The following is a 20,346-nucleotide window of genomic DNA, read 5'->3' as shown; positions in this document are numbered from 1 at the left end:
GCAGCCCACCACTCCACTGAATAAGACACAGACCCCTTCAGGGTCAGGCAGGGCCTGCCATTTTTTTAAATGTTTTTGTTTTAAACCTTGCAAGTAAAAATCAAGCTTCTCAATCAAGGGGAGAGGTTCTAGGTCAGCCCACTCTACTTTTGTTTAAAAAGGAAACTTTTTAAACTATGGAGCATTCACAAATGTGATACTTCACCTCCTCTCTCAAGCAGAACAGTTCATTCTGCCAGCTCAGCCTCTCCTCATTCTGGGGCCTGAGAGAGGACAGAAGAGGGGCACAGGGTGCCACCTGCCGGCCAGACCAAGACAAGCAATGGGTCAGCCAGAAAGTCACACCCTTGTTGTCTATCTCCAAGTAAGCCTGCTTTGAACACTGAAAACTATATGGCTTGCCTCAAACCCTATCATCCCATCAGTGCCTTCAGGGAAGGTTCTCCATATCATACAATGACACCTAACGACATCACCCCTTCCTAAGCTAACGTCACTTCAAAAGTTGAGGAGAAGGATCAAAGCACAGTATTTTCACGCTGTTAAGCAGAAGGCACAAGCTCCTTCATTGCCCCATATTGTGCCTGATCACAGCTATGAAGTCAGAACTGTGCTTGCAGCTCCCCAGTATTACCTGTCAGCGCAACTAGGTGTGGCAGACACAGGCGGTTGGCAAGGATGATAAGCTTCATGTAATCAAGGTCTGATGTGGAACAAAACTGCCCCGTGTACAGGTACTCCAGCACTGCCCTCATGCAACTCTTGCTGGTGTAAGGTAAAACCACCTGTAAGAGCAAGGACATGCACACAAGAGGGGTTAAATTCACAACATACTGAGATACAGAAAAACTGCATAGTTGTGCTCATCCTTCGTCATACAACAACTCTTCACTTCTATTTACCCTTTTATTCAACCCAATGGTTGAGGGCAGGGAGTCCAGCCTGTGTACCACCTCCTTTGCTCTGGCTAATGAGGGGAATTATACAGTGTTCAGGCAGCCTAGCACAAAACTCTTTTAATAGCTATAGACTAGAGTGAGTCATGTGATATTGCTTGAGCCCTATGAAAGCTTGCCCTGAGAAGAGGCTACTGGGTTTTCCCCCTACTCACTGGGATGGATTGTTGTTGCTTTCACAACAGAGATAGGGAACCTGCAGCTTTCCAGGTGCCCCTACAACTCCCATCATACCAGCCCACTGGCAATGCTGACTGCAGCTGATAGAATTTTTAGTCCAACATCATCTAGAGAGCTACAGATTCCTCATCTCTTCTCTGCAGGATCTTCTTATACTTTTAGGCCAGAATGGAGCCTGTCCAGAAGACACTCACATCACTCTGAAAGCAGCCACAGTCAGTTCCTACCATATCTTTTGCTTGGGCCCCAAGAGGGACAAGACATGGAAACTGCAGAGTTTGTGATCATTTTACTTCCTCAATAATATACAGCAGGGCATCAGGAAGTTGCATATTTTTCACACACATCAGCATACCTAGTAAGGTACTAGCTCCCTCTCTGCATCTGGTTTACAATGTTTACATCCTGGTGAAAAAGATACATGGGCACCACCATTCCCAGGTTACAAAATTTATGTATTCTTGTAAATGGGTGTGAATTTGCCGTATGAAAATGCAATAGGCAAATCAGGGTCCTAAAAGTCCCTTTGTATGTTGTTCCAAGGTTGACATAAAATAGGTAGTCTTGCACAGATTGGGTCTTTTGTCTGCCGTTTGCAAGGGTTTCAGAAGGGAAAGGACCTCTCCAAAGTGCTGGCCACAGTGAAGGCCAAGGACATTTTCTTTCTGAAGTTGGAAAATTCAAGCAGTATTTCTCCTCTTCACTCATTAAAATGGGACATAATCTGCACAGCTTCAATTTATTTCCATGGACCTTGTATAAAAGGGCTTTTTGGTGGGTCCTGGCTGTCTCCCACTCTGCCACCTTTACTGGCACCTAAAATCTATTGCTTGAAATGGCCACCTCATCATAGGGTTGGCTTTCAATACAATGCCCCCCTGCTGGAAGCGAGCTCAAACTGTGGGAGAAAAGGTAGGAGGCCCTCAGTAAAAACTATAACTATTTGACTCCTTTTAGCCAAACTGTGTCCCCAAAGCCTTCTAAAAACCACAAAAGGTCAGGGAGCTGGATACCCTATAATCTGAGCACTGTCCCCAGTCCATCCCTTATTACTGTATAAAACATATAGGATCTTCCCTTCCAAGCCCCACATAATGGCACTTGCCCTAAAACCCTTCCCTACCATCTCCCCTTTTCTTCCCTTGAACCTGGATGCTGAGAGTACTGTGTAAAAAGCACAAAGCAGGCACTCTACTCCCTCCCGAACCCCAGGGATCTTAGCTCAGCAGCTGAAAGAAATGAAAACATTTGCTCATCAAAAGATCTGCTCAGGTGTAGTGTGGACAAAAAACTGAAGTTGCACACAGTATGAAATGGGGTCCAAGTATTAGTTGGAGCTATGTCTAAGTTGGAAAACTAGAGAGATGATAGTTCAGTCTGGAGCTTTTCATGCTCACGGTGGCCTCACCTCTTGGGTTGAGCTCTCCACAAACGGACCCCCAAACATAGCAGCCATCCAGTCACAACTGGAGATTAGCAAGGGCTTGTGGGCACTGATAGCACCATCATCCAGCATAAAGGTGACATCTGCAAACAAGTAAAGAAACATAAGCAAATGTTTTTATGTTCGTGGACTCTGCTTTACTACCACATAGTAACAGGGAGTTGTAGCCAACTTGAGTTCTACTCAAAGTAGGCCCAACCTAAGCTAGTCATGGCCATTAACTTCAATGGATCTACTCTGAATAGGACTAGCACCGTATACAACTCAGAGAAAACTAATGAGATGCTAAGGGCTAGAAGATGTCACTTCCACAAGAACATATCCCCCTCCCCCCCCAAAAAAAAATACTGAAGGAATAAAGTCACCTACAGCAATTTCCCCCATCTACAAAGTAATTGTGCAGATTATCTTTTAGCTTTGAGCTGTGAGTTCTGGGTTTCTATATCTATTTGATCTTTTCTGGGAGCTATTATTTGGAGATACAATCACTAACATTCAATGAAATTTCCATATCATTCCCTAATTTAGCTATGCAGCAAAGCTTATCTACAACCTCAATGGCTAGCAAGTTGTGCCAAAGCTAGCCAAAACCAACAGCACAATCCTAAACACATTTACTAGGAAGTTATCACATGAAACAATAATGAGATATTTGAGTAAACATGTTGAGAATTGCTCTGTAAATATGATGCAAAGGCTTCTAAGGCTTAAAAAGACAATTCAGGCATCCCACAAACAGGAACTGGGTGAGGCATAGGATAATGATGATATTTCACATAATCAGGAAATGGCCAGGACAGGAGGGAATGAATTCTCCTGGCCTTTGTGTTTATTCTACAGCAGAAGCGAGGAACCTGTGGCCCTCCAGATGTTGATGAACTACAGCTCCCATAATCCCTTATTACTGGTCATGCTGGTGAGAGTTGGAGCTCAACAACATATGGAGGACTATAGGTCCCCCACCCCTGATCTACAGGATTAATCAGAAGGGAAATTTCATTGAATGTTAGTGATTGTAGCCCCAAATAATAGCACCAGTAACAACCACAAGGCCTTCATAGCAACAGAACTATATGGATGACAGGGGAATAGCAGGAAACTGGACAATGCAACAGAATTTTCTGCACTATGACTGACAAGCAACAATACAATTAAATTGGCTCCTGCACAGGAAACAGCAAGAAGCCCTGAGTAATGGAACAGACAACCATCTGGTGGCAAAAGCAGCCTTTGTATTTATTCAGAAGAGCTATATGAGGGCCAGCTCATATATTCAGCAGAACCAAGTGCCAAAGCTTGTTCTAGACATTACCACTTTAAAGTGTGTGTATCTGTATCTGCTCTCCAGTCTAAAAACAAAAAAGAGCTCGTGTTTATTCAAAACAGAGAAGACCTGATAATAATTTAATAATAATTTTTAAAATACTAATAATATTATTATTATTATTTATATTGGGTTTCCCCTAGTCATTTTCCCAATGTTTTTTTCTATTAAGTAGGATTTATTTATATGGGTGAGCTTAGAAAAAGCTAATGCTATTCAAAAAACGAAGCATCTTCTTTCTGACATACTATTTACCACATGCAAGGAGTTTGATTACATGGCAGAACACTAAAAAAACTCCCAACTTGGACATCCAGAAACATTTGAAGTAGTGCAATCAAAAATTCTACTAATTCATTCTTCCTAACAAAGGTGGCTCCTAAAGGGCTTCCAATGCAACACTTAAGCCAGGGTGAGAACAATGTCCTGTCCCACCCTGTGACTTTAGCTCATTACCCAAATTCATCTCAGCCCCCCGCATCCTGGAAATCAAACGACATTGGTCCCAATAGCCATGTCCCACAAGGCTACCCAGTGCTCTAGAGCGTACCGGAAAAAGTCCCCTTGACCAGACACTCCTTAACCCGGTTGGTTCTCCTGACGTGGAAGGCTTTGGTGATCTCCTGGTTCATGAATGCCTCATTGTTCAGGATGTTGGCCACCATCATCCTGAGGTCAAAGACTTCTAGCAGCTCAGCAATGTGGGCAATATGCATCAGGTCCCTCTCGTTCTCGTCCAGCTCTCCTGTGTACAGATATTTGAGCACAGCCCTGAAGGGCCCCAGTTGGATGGAAGGGTCCATCTTCACCACCACCATATGTCGGGGCTTGTATGTCATAGGGTCATCCGCCATCTCCTCCTGGATGCTGACAAAGGCACGGCTCCAAGAGGAGAGGATCCGCCCCCGTTTTAGCCCTCGTTCCCCATAGTTCTTGCCCCGCAATATCCCATCGCTGGTGGAGGCTCTAAGGCACGGTTTTTGCTGGCCAGAGCCAGCTTCCTCAGCACTCTCACAGATATCAAAACTAGCAGCTCTCAGGAGGAATTCCCGGCCGTGGTGATGCCTCTCCTCCTGATGGAGGGTCCGCTCAGCAACACCAGCCCCGGTGCCGCTTCCTGTCATCCCCTGCTGGCTCTCCTCACTCAGGTCCATCAAGAACAAGTCGTAGAACTTAGAGGAGGAGGTGGAGAGGTAGATCTTATGCGCATAGATTTTGATTCTCTCTTGCAACACCAGGATGACATCCGCGCACAAGGGGTCCTCCAGCAGGTTGGCTGGACGCTCCTCATTGTTGGAAGGAGGGTCAGGAACAATGATGATGGGTGGGGGTGGCTTGGGGGGCAAGAAAGGGGCCTGGAGCAACGGCCTCTGGACATTACGCAGGTGAGACTTCCAGAACTGGAGGTGCCGGCGGGAGATGAGGGCAGCTCGGATGGCATTGTCGAAGACATCCTTAATGCCAAATTGGGCTACTACGCTGGTCTCATAATAAGGGATCCCCAGCTCTTTGGCCACCTCTCGCCCCTTCTCTGGGGGGAGAATTTCATTTGGTTTGATCGGTCTGGAGAGAGAGAGGAAAAAACCAGGAAGGGGAAAACTAGTTTTACATCTGCTCAGCAATCCAAGGCAAATGACAGAGGTAAGTCAGCCTAAGGTAGAAAAGTGGCAATTCACAAGGAGAAAACTATCAGGTGTGGATCCTCATTATCTGGCTGTACCTGCCTCTACTGCCTTTCCTCTCTTATTTTTGCAGTTTGTTTTCTACTCTCCATACGCTCAGAATGTGTCCCATGGCCCTAGCCAAGGGAGCTTTCTGCCTGGAACCAGAGCTAAATTGGAAGCATGAGAAGTATTATTAAAAAACAACAACCCAGGTGTGGGGCCATCCAGGGAACAGTCTGCACTAGTTGCCCAATTGTCCCTGCCCACAATGTAGATGGAGCAGGAACCTGCAGAAGCTGAAGACTTGTACACTAGAAGGTTCGATACACACTAAATCCCTGCACATGCTGCCTTTCTCCTTCAACCAATTTGCTTGTTCTGCTTAACTACAGTGGTCACTGGTGTCCATTGGGACTGTTAGGGCAGAATACAGGGAGGCCAATGACAGATGGAACCAATTCTAGTTTTGTCCCCACCATCTTCCCTGCTATGCTCTACAAGTGCAACAAGAAGACTGAGGAGGAGGAACTGACAAGCAGCGTCAGCCCCTAGACTAAGTAAGAAGGCAGGCTTGCTGGCTGAGGTTGGTGGGACAGGATCCCATTTGCCCTAAAAGACCAGCTTCCATGGCCTCACTAGCGATGGCCAACCTTTCTGACAAAGATGCCACAAGTCAAATCTAAATCTACCATCCCCACCTTTGTCTTCCGTGTTACTGAACCAGGGAGCAGGTAACAGTATAGCACTGGAGGACAGACCTGACATTGTGCCATAGGCAAGTGCATGAGTCTTCGTGCTCTAGCCCGGGAATGTCACAAACTCCCTGTCCTGTCGTCTATGAAACGTGGCACCTGTGATGCCCAACCACAGTTTAGCTTCCCCAGCCCACCAAAGCCGTCCTTGGGTTATTTCCTACCTGGCTAAAGGTCGCCTAGCTCGATTTACTGCTTCCAGGTCAGCATAGCGAAGGTCAAGCTGGCAGCCTACAAGGATGACAGGAGCTCGGGGGCAGAAGTGCTTGATCTCTGGGTACCACATGGTCTTCACATGGTGTAAGGAGTTGGGATTAGCAATGGAGAAGCATAATACTACAACGTCAGATCTGTGGACAGAGAGGAGGCAAGAGTTAGGTATCACTTTGGTCTCTGCAAGCCCTCTCTTTACATTAGTCAGCACCTCTTGGTGCAAGCATGCACCCTGCAGGATGACACCCAGTCCCTCCAGGTGCAATGCACACACCAACTTTCCCCAAGGTTTTGGTGCAAATCCACTGCTGTCCTTGCAAGTGTTTGTCCGTGTGTGTGTGTGTATTGTGTGTGTGTGTGTTTGTAATGGGTCTATGTGTACCCTGTGCTCATTGTTACCACTACCACCATAGTGGTACATTGCCCCCCCATGGAGAATTCTATTTGTTCTCATAGGAGTGTGTGGCAAGCATTAATTTAAGTATCAGCAAATTAAGGGAGGAACCTGGGGAGAACATTGGGGCAAAGGCTAAAGCTGCTTCCTGTCCCAACAGCCCCCCGTGTTTATGGAAAGGGGTTGTCTCAGATAAAAGAGCATTTACTCTGTCCCAGATAATTTGGTTGGAGTCACTGAAAAATGTGCCTGGTCCTATTTGCATAGCCCCCACCCCTTCATCTGCATATGTCCACTTGGGTTTCATTTCTTGGTTAAAGGCTCCATGATAGCAAAACCCTAAGAGTGGGCTTTTATGTATATTTTAGGTTCAGTAACCACCCATCTTCCACTTGTTCCATTTGAGATGCCTGCTACTACATATCAACACATAGTGTGTATTTTGAGGAAGGGCTAGTATATAAATCACCTGCTATATCAATCTAGCCTCATATTAAGATCTTCCTCCAACACCTTGTTCCAGGTCCCCTAACTGCCTGGAATCCAGGGTGTGGTTTCTTGAGACAGGTCCTTTTTAAAATTTGCACCAAATCCATGGGAACTCTTTTCCTAGGGAGGTTCAGTCTGCTCTGTCATTTCTAACTTGCAACATTTTGCAAAGGCCACTTGACATTTGCTCTGAAGGCCTTTGTGTGATTATAATTCTTTTTATCTCTAAGTAGAGTTGAGACTATTACCTTGGCTGAGCTCTCTACTGCTTAGCATTGGTGTTCCTGTTGATGGATTAGGTTTGGGTTTCACTTGTTTAGATTATTGTTTTAATTTTGTGTAATGGATTTCAAGCATCTTGTTGCTCACTTTACATATCCATCAGGTCAGAGATCAGGCCTGGCTTCCCCTTTTGTTTCTCTTCCACATTACATATCCCATCTCCACCCTGAAGGATTCTGTCAGTGATTGCCAGGTCTTTAAAGCATAAGTGAGGGGTGGGAGCAGGTTTTTGTCTCACCACAAGAAGCACAAAGCTTTTCTCACAGCAATGAAAGACAACTGTATGGGAAAAGGTATAGCGGGTCCCATGAAGGACACCCCTCCAGGAGAGGCAAAACTGGCTCCTTTGCAGGACACAACCATCCTGCAAGATAGACCAGACTGAGAAATGTTTCCTTGCACTTGACCACCCAGTGAGCTTCTAAGCCAAGACTGAATGTCTGCTCCATGTTCATCATTAGCACTGCACCAGATAATCAATATTGACCTTCCATAAGCAAAGCGCCTGTCCTTGTGATGGTCTCCAAAGGTATCCCAAAGCCTCAAGGACACACTAACATCATCTACCACATCTCGAGAGCGCTCCAATACCTGAGAGAAGGCAAAAAGATTACATACTTCAAATGAATAGAAAGGACTAGGAGGACTGCAATGCCCAGTAGCTTTTCAGTCTGATAATCAGTGATGCATGATTTCAGGAAAGGGCTGAATATTTTTTTCTCCACATTTCACCCCCCTCCCCAGAAATCTTTTCAATTATTTAATTTGATTGGGAGCACAATCTCAAAAGCTTCCCCCACTCTACCCATCAGAAGTATTTGAATGGAAGATTTGATTAGGGCAAAATAAATTTAATATACCTAATTTAGGCTGCAATACTACATTCACTTACCTGGGAGTAAGCTTACTAAAAGCAATGAGACTTACTTCTAAGTAGGCTTGCACTCTCACAGTATGGACACAACTATTCAATCACATGCCCTTCCCTTACATTGTTTAAATTTCAGATGGGGAAAAATGAAGGCTTACTAATTTTAGCATGTCAAAAATGAGATATCCGTTTCTGTTTAATACACACACACACACACACACACACACACACACACAAGCTCTGTATGGACAGAAATGGGGGGGGGGACTCAACTTTGAAGCTGCCCAATTTGATTAGCACTGTATTAATTACTTGAGTCAATTCATTTTATTATCATTGCTATTATTTTCAAAATGGAAACTTCCTCACAGAAAAACAGAGCAGGGAAAACTGTTTTGCCCAGAATTACTGTTGATCACTGGAGGGAATCTGACTCTCCTCAAACCCAGGATTAACCAGATTAAAGTGAGGAGGTGGGAAAGGGTCGTGGCTCAATGGTAGAACATCTGCTTTGCATGCAGAAAATTCAATGTTCCATCCCTGGCATCTCTAGGGGGGTTGGGAGAAACCCTGGAGAGCCACAGCCAGTTATTGTAGACAATACTGGGCTAGGGGGATTGTTGGTCTGACTCAGGATAAAGCAGTTGCTTGTGTCACTTATAAGCCCAGGTATTGATTTTCCACCAGTGAGATTTCCCAGGTGATTTATCCATTGACAAAGATACCACTCACCTCCTGGCAAACACGATACTGGTCAATGGCCCAGACTGTGGGCACATGGGTGGCAAGAAGCTGGTACTGAGTCAGTGTAGCATTACAAGCACGGGCACAAATGAGCCTGGTCTTGCCCACTGCGTTGTCCCCAACCACAACACACTTGATAGTTTCTACGTTTGGCCTTTCATAATCCATGTCAGAATCCATTAACTGGGACCTGTAGCAAGAAACACAGAAAAAACAGAACCAGACAAACAGTTTATTGAGCATTCATCTTGATTTGTTTGCACAGTCTAGGACGAGGTGGTACAACTTTGCAAATGGGGTATTACATCAAGCAATAGTTTTCCCACACTTTCCGGTGCACTTCCCTCTTACTTTCCTTATTGCATGATTTCTAATTCTGAAGAAAGCAGATTGGTTATGCCAGAGAAAATTGCAGGATTGGAAGTTCCTACCCCCAAAATAGCAACAGTCTGGAATTACCCCCAGACTCTGAAATACTTACGGTACATGGTTTGGGTTCTTTCTCAGGCCAGCTGTCCATGAGTTTAAAGTAAGGTAGGAAACTCTCCCAGGAATGCCATGTTGCTGACTGTTACAGCACCCTGCAACAAAGACTACCCAGCAGTAGCAGTCTTACCAGCTCACTGTTTCACAACGGGTTGCAGGGCTGTGCTTCGTTCTGTCCTCCCTTGCTCCGTTCATTAACAGAGTAATTCCACACTGAGAAAACAGTGCAGCAAGAGCAGATTCCACAAATGGATGTAAAGTCCAAAACAAACAGCACCCTGGGAGGGAGGCAGCCTTCTGGATCAGGCCATCTAGTCTATCCTGTTCTCACAGTGGCCCACCAATATGTCAGTGGGGAACCCTCAAGCAGGGTCTGGGGGCAAGAGCCCTCTCCCCTTCTGGACTTCCTAGCAACTGGCATTCGGAAACATTACTGCCTCTGACTGTGTCGTGTCTAGGAGCCATCGAAAGCCTTATCCTCCAATCTTGCCATGGGCAAAATTTACTAAAGCAGAAACTGGAGTTCAGAGCAAAATAAAAAAGTTAGTTTTTTTTATGTCGTCCAACCAACCAACACAAAACAAAAGCTTATAAATATGAAGTAACACAAGGAAACAATGAAAGAAATCAACTCAAACAAGTATTTTAAAATTTGATGTCTGAGACATAACACCTACTGGATATTTCCTTTTTAATGCACATGGAATATAGGTAAGCCAGTGTGCAGCCCTGAATTCTTCTGGTTTCTAATGGCAGGAGGATGAGCAGAGGCTACTGGACCACCTGGCCACTCTGGCAATTCACTTTGGCTTGGTAGAGACTGGTACGAAACAAGCAACCCTGGTCTTCTCCTCTGCCAAGCTCACCTCACCCAAATCCAATCCAGCAGGATTCCCACATTGTCCGAATTTGTGTCCCTCCAGACATCAGCTGAACAGAATGGCCTGCTCCAGAAATGTGTCCAAAATAATCTCCTCTAGCAGGGAGTCATGCCCCAAGCACCAGCTCCCCAACCTGGTTGTCCCTCACAAACAAGAAGGGATCTCCTCCCCACCCCCATGACAAACCTCCCAAGATGCAGAAGACTTGGACAGCTGCCTTCCTCCAGACTGATGCAACCCACACTGAACCCAGAGAGCAACAAACAAGAGCCTTCATGAGGGGCCTGGAGCCCAGGCAGCTCTACACCTCTCCAGCCAAAGCGGGGTCCCTTTAAAATGCAATCTTTCTGAAGCATGCATCCTTGGCCTCATATAAGACCACAGGCCCTGCCACTTTGATTCTAGCTGCCTCTGCCTCCTCCTTTTTATCTCTCATGCCTGTTCATGTGAGATTCCCCCACCCACCGGTCCCTCCCTTTCCAGCAATGGTTAAAGAAACTTCCAGATCCACCTGACTGATCATGGAATTTATCCCTTCCTTCTCTCCACCCACAGCACCCCCCCCCCGCTCCACAACCATGTGTGCTTGCACAAGTCTCTCTCTCTCTCTCTCTCTCTCTCTCACACACACACACACACACACACACACGTGTGTGTGCATGCACTTGCATAATAGAAGCAGCCTTTGGGGCATAACAAGGCAACTGCAGAGCAGCCAAGCTCCTGCCTGTCTGCCCAAGCGGCTGCAACAACTGGCATTTGGGACGGCATATCTTACAGTGTTTCCAGTAGAGTAAAAAGCAGCAAGACTCAGGCTCCCATCTGGACTTTTTCATTCCTTGTTTTCTACGATAGGGAAGTTCACAGCAAGGCTATACCAACTGGGGATAATCATAGCACAGAAGAATGACCCAACACAGGTTGTTGTAAGCAGGGACACCACCATGGGAGAGTATGGATATTTAGCAGTATCCTTTAGGAACACAGAAAGCTACCTTATACCAAGTTGAGCAGTATTGTCAACACTGACTAACAGAGGTTTTCCCCATTCCTACCTGGAGATGCCAAAAACTGAACATATGACATTCTGCATGCAAAACAGTTACTCAAGCTTTGAACTACAGACCTTTGGTGGCAGGTATGGACACACAGACCCTGAAAACAGGAGCCCACAACCAAACAGCCAGTTTGTAGTCATTAGAGACATGAACCCTCAGCAGAGTATTTTGCCAGACATGAAGTCCAGATATGCAATGAAGCCGTGTCTTACTCAAAACAGTATTACGACACTATAGCTCAGGATGGGGTATTTAAAACACTGACATGAGGAGGAGGTGCTCTCCTCAAATGCAGTCAGTTTCTTGGTGTGTTTTCAATATTAGGTTGGTACAGAAGTGAGAATGAAGGGGGGGGACCAAAGAGCCAGTACAGTGTAGTGCTTAGAGTGTTAGGCTAGGACCTGGGAAAAGAAAGAAAGAAAGAAAGAAAGAAAGAAAGAAAGAAAGAAAGAAAGAAAGAAAGAAAATAAAGAAAGAGAGAGAGAGATGTTGTTTTTATTTCAAATGATTCCAATAATCAAGGGGACAAAGATCTTCAGAGAGTGGCAAAGAATGATTTCAAAATATATCTGGCAGGGCAAAAAGCCACGAATACAATTTAAGTTACTAACTGATGCGAAAGAAAGAGGTGGCTTTGCCCTGCCAGACCTGAAACTTTATTATGAAGCATCTTGTCTCTGTTGGATAAAGGACTGGATAACACTAAAAAATAATAAGTTATTGGACTTGGAAGGGTTTGACAACAGGTTTGGTTGGCACGCCTACTTATGGTTGGGGAAGAAGAAAGCTCATAAAAGTTTTGCCAATCATATTTTCAGAGGTGCCCTAATAGAAATATGGGATAGGTACCAAAATATTTTGGAACCAAATGTACCTCATTGGTTATCCCCACTGGAGGTCATGAGTGTCAAAAAGATAAACATGAGAGAGGACTGGATGACTTATGGAGATATTGTAATTAAAGAAGGGGGGAAATGGAAATTGAAGCCATATGAACAAGTTAAAAAATATGTATATGATTGGTTGCACTACTTCCAAACAAATGAAATGTTTAAAAAGGATTGTAAAGAGAGGAGATATATTGAAGGAGAGTCTAGATTTCAGAAAGAGATAATAAACAATGACTACAAGGTATTGTCAAAAATGTATAAAATGTTATTGGAATGGCAAACAAAAGACGAAGAAGTCAAATCGGTTATGATACATTGGGCCAGGGACTTTGGTTATAATATACAGCTAGCAGATTGGGAGGAGGTATGGAAGGAAAATATGAAATTCACTGCATGTATGACGATAAAGGAAAACATTATGAAAATGGTATATAGATGGTACATCACTCCCGTTAAACTAGCAAAAATGTATAAGACATGTAACAAATGTTGGAAATGTAAGGAAAGGGAAGGGTCGTTTTACCATATGTGGTGGGAGTGTAAGAAAGTAAAAGGCTTCTGGGAAATGATATATAATGAGTTGAAAAAGATGTTTAAATATACGTTTGTGAAGAAACCAGAAGCCTTTTTGTTAGGAATTACAGGAAGAGAAATTAACAGAAGTGATTATAAACTTTTTCAATATGCAGTGACTGCGGCAAGAATTTTAATGGCTCAAAAATGGAAACAAGAAGAATTACCAACGTTGGAAGAATGGAGACGGAAATTGATAGACTTTGCTGAATTAGATAAACTGACAGGAAAAATCAGATATCAAAAAGATCACAAGTTCACTCAGGACTAGAGAAAGTTTACGATTTATCTGGAAAACATTTGTGATGAACAGACAACGCTAGTTGGATTTAAAGAGGCTTTGTGAGGAGAAAGGGTATTGTAAGAGGGAAAAGAGCTGTAAAGATTTATAAACTGGCAATACAACTATAAAGGAAATGTGAACTAAATTTAAAATTATGAGGATTGCGGAGGGAGCGGGGGGAAGTCTAAAAGAATTTTGTATTATATTGGATATGAATGTGTTTATATAAATTTGTAAAAGAAAAATCTTTTTTAAAAAATTAATAAAAAAAAAAAGAAAGAGAGAGAGAGAGAGAGAGAGATGAAACCCCAATAAACAGCAATGACAACAAAAATCCACATTAAACAGGTACAGCTTCATCTATCCTAAAAGTACAAAGAGGATTTTTCAATGTACTTTCCTCTCATTTACAACACAGAAAGTTCTTAAGGAAAGGCTAAATGGTGCCAGCACTGGTAATCCTTCAGCCTCCATTGCATCAGGGGGACTTTGGAGGTGAAGTGCATAGCAGGCTTCTGCACAGAAAGGCTGAGCACCACCACTCAGCAATCCAGCCTGCATAAATCAGAGTGGCTGTTAGTTTTACTGGGGTGCTGCCAACTCCCCTTGGCTGAGAATCAGATCCTGCATGCAGAAGCCTGTGAGTCTTCTAACTAAGGTGCCGGACAGGTAAAAGCCTCTGGAAAGGCTTGGATAGTTCAGCCCAGTTTCATCAATTCCAAGCCATACTGCAACAACCTCTACCCCAACAACCTGATCAGTGGAAGTACGTTTTAAAAGCATGGCATTACCTTTTGGGGATATTTCTTAATCTCAGGGTTGTGGGTTCAAGTCCCACTTTGTGCAAAAAGATTCCTGCACTGCAGGGGGTTGGACGAGATGACCCTCGTGGTCCCTTCCAACATTACTATTCCATGATTCTGACATTTCTGATCAAATAATTATAATTATAAAGCTGCTGCTATGCCCATGGTATCCACCCCTCCCCCAGAGTCCTGGAAACTGGAGTTTCCTCTTCACAGAGCTGTAAACCCAAGGACCCTTAACAAACATGATTCCCATTATTCTTTTTTGGGGTAAAGAGAGGAAACATGCTTTATAAATGTATGGTTTGTATGCAGTCCTAATGCCTGGCACATAGCTGAGGGTCTTTGATGCACATGGACTGAACAAATTTGCTGTTATCTGCTGCCATCTCATGTAGATGGTTGTGCAACCTGTACAGCACATAGGCGACAATTATTCACACAATTAATATTCTTGTTCAAAAACAATTTTTCACCATTTATCAAATTTGTGAGAATAAGACAACTTCTTCAGCATCTCATGTAGATGAGCTAATTTGGGGAGCTGGAGAGGTAACTGTGGCCTGACACATTTGATTAACTTACTTAATGCAAGGTTTTCTTCCTGCCATATCCTGCCTTCAAGAACTCCAGGATCAGAACTTCCACTCATCTAACAACAGAAGCGCTTCCTTGCCCAGGTATTCTTATTGCTCTCTGCTACCACAGATACTAAGGGACATGGGTGGCACTGTGGTCTAAACCACAGAGCTTAAGGCTTGCCGATCGGAAGGTCGGCAGTTCGAATCCCCACAACGGGGTGAGCTCCCATTGTTTGGTCCCAGCTCCTGCCCACCTAGCAGTTCAAATGCACATCAAGTACAAGTAGATAAATAGGTACCGCTCTAGTGGGAAGGTAAATGGTGTTTCCGTGCGCTGGTTTGCCAGAAGCAACTTAGTCATGCTGGTCACATGACCCAGAAGCTGTACGCCAGCTCCCTCGGCCAGTAAAGCGAGATGAGCGCCACAACCCCAGAGTTGTCCACGACTGGACCTAATGGTCAGGGGTACCTTTACCTTTACCATGGCTATTACAAGCTACAGTCAACAGAGGCCCTTGCCACACATAGAACTGCATCCCACACAACACCACTAATAGCAATGAATGGGCTATCTGGGGGAGTGTAACATCTTCTCATGAAGAGGGAATTAAGGTATATTCACAGCAGAAGCACAGCCTCCATAAAAGATGTGAGAGGACTTTGTGTTGTACATGGAGAAAGAAGCGTACATTTATTGTGCGGCAAAGTGATCTTCTTACTATTATTATAAAAGATAATTGCCAAATGGTTAAAGGAGCAAGGGAAAAAAATACAGTTAAAAAGATGCAATTAATTTCTCAGCCAGTGAGTGCTGAAAAGACAGGGTAGTCAATGCACCACCTAGAAATAGGTCTAAAATATCTGAGTCTCAGGTACCTGTTGATGCTAACAAGAACAACAAAACAGCACTTGTGATAAAAATGTGAACACACAAGACATGCCTAGCAAAAAACAAAACAAAACAAACAAAACATGTGCTGCCATTGTGGACACACTGTGAGTCTTTCATCTTTAAAGTTCCTGATATGCAACCCTGCCAGGGTAGGAGGAGGTTGGACAACAAGGGCAGTTTGTCTTCATGCAACAATGGAGTGAAAGCTGACTGAGGTTTAAAGGTAGGGATGGGCAACCTGTGGCTCTCCAGATGTTGATGGACTGCAGCTCCCATCATGCCTGTCTGAGGCTCATGGGAGTTTGCATTCCAATAAGAGGTGGACAGCCAGCACCTCCTCATCCTTATTTTAAGGCTGCAGCCAAACACAATTCCCTGAGACAAGGTCCTTATTGAATATAGTGGGATTTATTTTGGAATATACTTGCATAACATTGTGTTGTGATTCTCAGCCCCAGAGGCACTGAGAACCCTCAGCTCTTCAACTACACCTGTATAGGGCTTCTCAGTGAATTGGAGAATCCAGCCTTCCATGGGGAAAAGAACAAGAGAACTAGGAAATTGTGTTGTGCAACTGTATCAATCAAAAAGAGTGTAGCGGTTGCAGTGTTGGACTAGGACCGGGCAGACCCAGGTTCAAAACCTTATGCAGCTAACATGCTTACTGGGTGACCCTGGGCTGCACTATCCTATATTTGTGGTGTTCTATTATATTCGATAATGCTATTGTTATTTATTGTTTGTAAGCCACTTTGAAATTCATTTGAATGAATAGCAGCATAGAAATACAATAAATCTGATCAGAACAACCATACATACTGCCTTGAACTCCTTGGAGAAAAGGAGGAGAAAATAATAAATAGGTATTATAAAGATGTTACTCATATGCTTCAGAAATATGCAGTCTGATGAAACAAAGAGCAAATTTTAGAACAGGGAAAGAATTGGGCCAGTTCCTGTTTGGTGTGCGAATAGTGGCTGCCTCTCTTTGGAGAGCCTGTGATCACAACCAAGAGGCAGAATAGATTTTCATGTACGCCCAAATCTCCTTGTGGGCTTTGGCCTCATAGCTTATTTCTTAAGCACAAAACAGGATGTGTTGAAGCCCAAACCCATTTCACCCAAGTAAGAGTTAGCAGCAAGCTCTCCCTCTGTGACAGTCAGCTCCTTGGGTGTGTTAACAGTTAAAAGAACTCACTCCTAGTGGGAGCGGATTTCGAAATGAGTGCGCAAGACACGTGGGGAGGTGGAATAAAGGCAACTGAAGGCAAGTGCCATGTGAAACTCCTGCAGCAGCAGCAGCAGCAGCAGCAGCAGCAACAGCTGTGGAGGCGGTCAGCAAACTAGCACCCATGTGACATTTAGGGGGGGGGGGACAATCCTGGCCCAGACAAATCCTATCACTGTTGTTTTGTGCCTCTCCTCTTTCCTCCCCCCATCTCCTTCCTTGCTGTTATGATTCCACTTCCCTCCCCTAAAAAGAAACCCTCTCTCCAAGGATCCCAACACCAGTAGGAGAGATAATCAAACAAGTCGTTCTTCCTCTCCATTTCAGCCCCTGTCTATTTCTGTAGCTCTTTTGTCTGAGTGCACAAAATCCATTAGTTGCTTTTGTTCTCTAGGACCTGCACTTAGGCTCTGTAATCGCCACCACATCCAGATGCTCCCCTCCCTCCCAGCACATCTCCTGCCACACACACTCTCTGGCCTTGTCTCCTTTGCCAACTCCCTCTTATCTCCTTTATCTCAACTCCCTCTTGTTTCAATGGCAGTCTTTCCACGACTACTGGTCATTCCTGCTCATTTGATTCCGCTATGTGCCCCCTTTTTCTGTCCCTCACCCCATCCACTCTTGGTGACATGTCCTCGGTTCCTTGCCATCAAATCTGCCCCGCTATCTCTCGGAGAGAGTAGAATTGTGTTCCTTTCAAGCTGCCCCAGTCTTCGGTTGCCAAGGAAACTAGAGAATCTCTCAGGGAGCCTAACCTGTTTCCTAGCAACCGACAGGCTAAATGTGCCCCCACCCCACTCAATCTCATTTCACAAAACACAAAATGGGGGACCGGGAGAAATAGCGCAACAAAAATAATTAGTAAAAATATCCCTTGGTTACGGAGCATTTCCGGGAGGGGGGGTTGTAGAGGAAGAAGGGTGGGCGGGCTTGAACATCCCCCCAGAGACCAGGAAGGGAGGCATGGTCAAAGAACTCTGCAGAGTACGATCAGTGCCTACTCTGCAAAATTATGCTAATGAAGATTGAAGAGGTAAAGCTTAATAGGAGCGATGCTTTCGCAAACGAAGCGGAGTGGGGCGCAAATACGTGTTTATTTATTATTATCTACCCATATGCGCGCGTGCAGACACACACACACACACACACACACACACACACACACACACTACATTACTCTCTAAGCACACTGCACATTTCTTCCACATTACAAGGACATCAAAGTACAGGAGGCTGCACGAGCAGCTGGCTTGTTTGAAGGAAGAGAGAAACCCGATACGCACACAGCTCTCCACACACTGCGAAAAGGTTTATGCAATGAAAGATATCCTGGCCAAGCCTGCCCTTGGAGCAGAACAGAGCTCTCTCCACCCTGCCCGGTTTTGCTTTGTTTTCCTTTTTTGCAAATCCCACCCCAGTCCCGCCAGAGCAGCGCGACCACTCCGATTGTTTGTTTCCCTTTTTGGCAGTGCAGCAACTACCCACAGAGACCCAAGGAAAGCACGCAGCGTTGGAGAGAAGCCGCTCTCCAGGCGTGCCTGTGGGTTGGAAACCATTTCCCCAAGAACAGCGCCAGGAGTACGCGATGCTCTTCGGAGAGGCTCGTGCAATCTGCGCGCGCCTAGCATCTCTCACGCGCGCACCACCGGGTTTAGCTAGACTGGCGGAAACGCTGCTCCCCTTTCGCTTTCACCGACCCCACCTAAAATCGGCACTATTGACCCTAATTGCCAAGCGGACCCTCGACCCTCGACCCTGGCCTGAGCCTCCGCTCCCGCGCCTGCAATAACGGAAGGGAAGCCGAGGGAGTCCCGCGGCGGTCGCTTTACTTACGCCAACACATATGAAGGGGCAATTTGCAGCGGAAAGAGCCGACCTCTTCCCCGGAGACATGATGGTGGCGGGCACGAGCGCCCAGCTCGGATCCTGCTCTGGGCGGGATGCTGAATTTCTCCGGCTCAGATGCTCTGACCTAACCGTCCGTGTCGGCCCCAGAGCGGATGCGCCCCTTCGCACGGCGCCGGCAGCCGCTGCCTCTTCCTCAGCAGCATCTTCCCCGCCCCAGGCCGGCTGCGCCCGGCCGCACGCAACCCCTCGCCAAGCTGCGCCCCTCCTCGGCCGGCGATGCTCCGCCCTCCTCCCGGGCGGCCGCGCTGCGACTGAGCGGCGGCGGCGGCGGCGGGGCGCGAACTGCAGTCCTGCGCGGAGACTCGCCCACCGCCTAGTTTCATTCACAAAAAAGGAGAGCCCCCTCCCGGGAGCGCCGCGCAAGCTCCGCCCCGCAGCCCCGCCGCCGCTCATTGGCCGAAAGCGAGCAAAACAGGGGGCAGGCGGCGCGCCGGCCGGGCCTTCCGGGGAGGGGGCTCTTGCCACGGGCGGCGGGGGGCGGGAGGAGGAGGAGGGATGCAGCTCAGGCAGCCGCTCTTACCACACACTCCCCCCCCCCGTGCTTTCCGCCCTGCTGCAACCTTCCTCTCCCCCCCCCCCCCGCGCACCTTTCCCTTTCATCTTGGGCCATTCATCCCTTTCTCATCACTCTCCGCCCCAATTTATGGGGAAGGCAGCAGAGGCTCTTTAGGAGCGAGCAGGGCAAAAACAATAATAAGAAAAGCTTTGTGCACCACAGTTACCTAACATCAAGCTCTGTTAAATTGGGGGGGGGGGGCAGAATTATACAATAGCAAAAGCCTAAGTTCAGGAATTCATGTAGGGCTGGCTGCTGGGACTTAGAAAAGCCTAGTTCTGCTATTGACATGGATACCCTGGGAAGGAGAAGGGAGTGGAAAACATCCAGCCTAGATGTTAGATGTCCCCAAATGGTCTAGACAAGGTCGCAGGTAGATGGAGAAGAATATGGCAAAAACAAGAACAGCCCTCAAATAGAGATAGTGCAATGGTAAAAAGGGACAGGGGGGCAACTTCAGACCTGAGATGAAATCAAGCATATTCGGTAGGTATATGCAGTTTTCTACTTTCTTCCAGCTCCTTATGTAATTGTTACCCTTGCATTATACAATCAGATACATAAACAAGCCAGTTTTCTTTATATCCATTTATTGTTTCTTCATCATTCTGAACCTGCCCATCCCCTCATCTATCCACCTCCTTTGCCTGTTTGCTGTCCCTGATACTGAGTACCTATGAAAGGGGGAAAGGTTTTTATGCCTTAGCTTGACAGTGTCCAGTAAAAATGCTTCTCTCAAGCCTCCCCAATGCCCTCTTCACTTTTCTAACGGATGTTTCTGGTATCTAGTTTGTACCTACCCATTCTTCATATTTCCCCAGCCAGCTGGACTTCATACTAAAGGTTCTATCACAATGCACACCAGAGAGCACTCAAAAAACTTATTGA

At 45.7% G+C, this 20,346-nt stretch overlaps 1 protein-coding gene across 7 annotated transcripts in view; it reads right to left on the bottom strand.

The window, feature by feature from the left end:
• The window catches only part of RHOBTB2 (Rho related BTB domain containing 2), a 61,172-nt gene that overhangs the window by 2,963 nt on the left and 37,863 nt on the right, over positions 1-20,346 (bottom strand). For 5 of the 7 annotated variants that reach the window (XM_081843904.1, XM_081843903.1, XM_081843905.1 and 2 more), the window contains 6 exons: positions 9,302-9,503; positions 8,186-8,289; positions 6,485-6,670; positions 4,455-5,467; positions 2,545-2,663; positions 635-785 (listed from right to left, as the gene is read on the bottom strand). In XM_081843904.1, coding sequence (XP_081700030.1) covers positions 635-785; positions 2,545-2,663; positions 4,455-5,467; positions 6,485-6,670; positions 8,186-8,289; positions 9,302-9,503 — 1,775 coding nt within the window. Of the gene's footprint in view, positions 1-634; positions 786-2,544; positions 2,664-4,454; positions 5,468-6,484; positions 6,671-8,185; positions 8,290-9,301; positions 9,504-17,604; positions 17,723-18,827; positions 19,078-20,346 lie in introns of those variants that run through there. The other 2 variants (XM_081843909.1, XM_081843908.1) reach the window with 2 other exon arrangements.

The sequence above is a fragment of the Podarcis erhardii genome (assembly GCF_964252035.2).
Source record: "Podarcis erhardii genome assembly, chromosome: 16".
In the NCBI taxonomy this organism is placed as follows: domain Eukaryota; kingdom Metazoa; phylum Chordata; class Lepidosauria; order Squamata; family Lacertidae; genus Podarcis; species Podarcis erhardii.
This window is presented reverse-complemented; position numbering and strand designations above follow the sequence as displayed.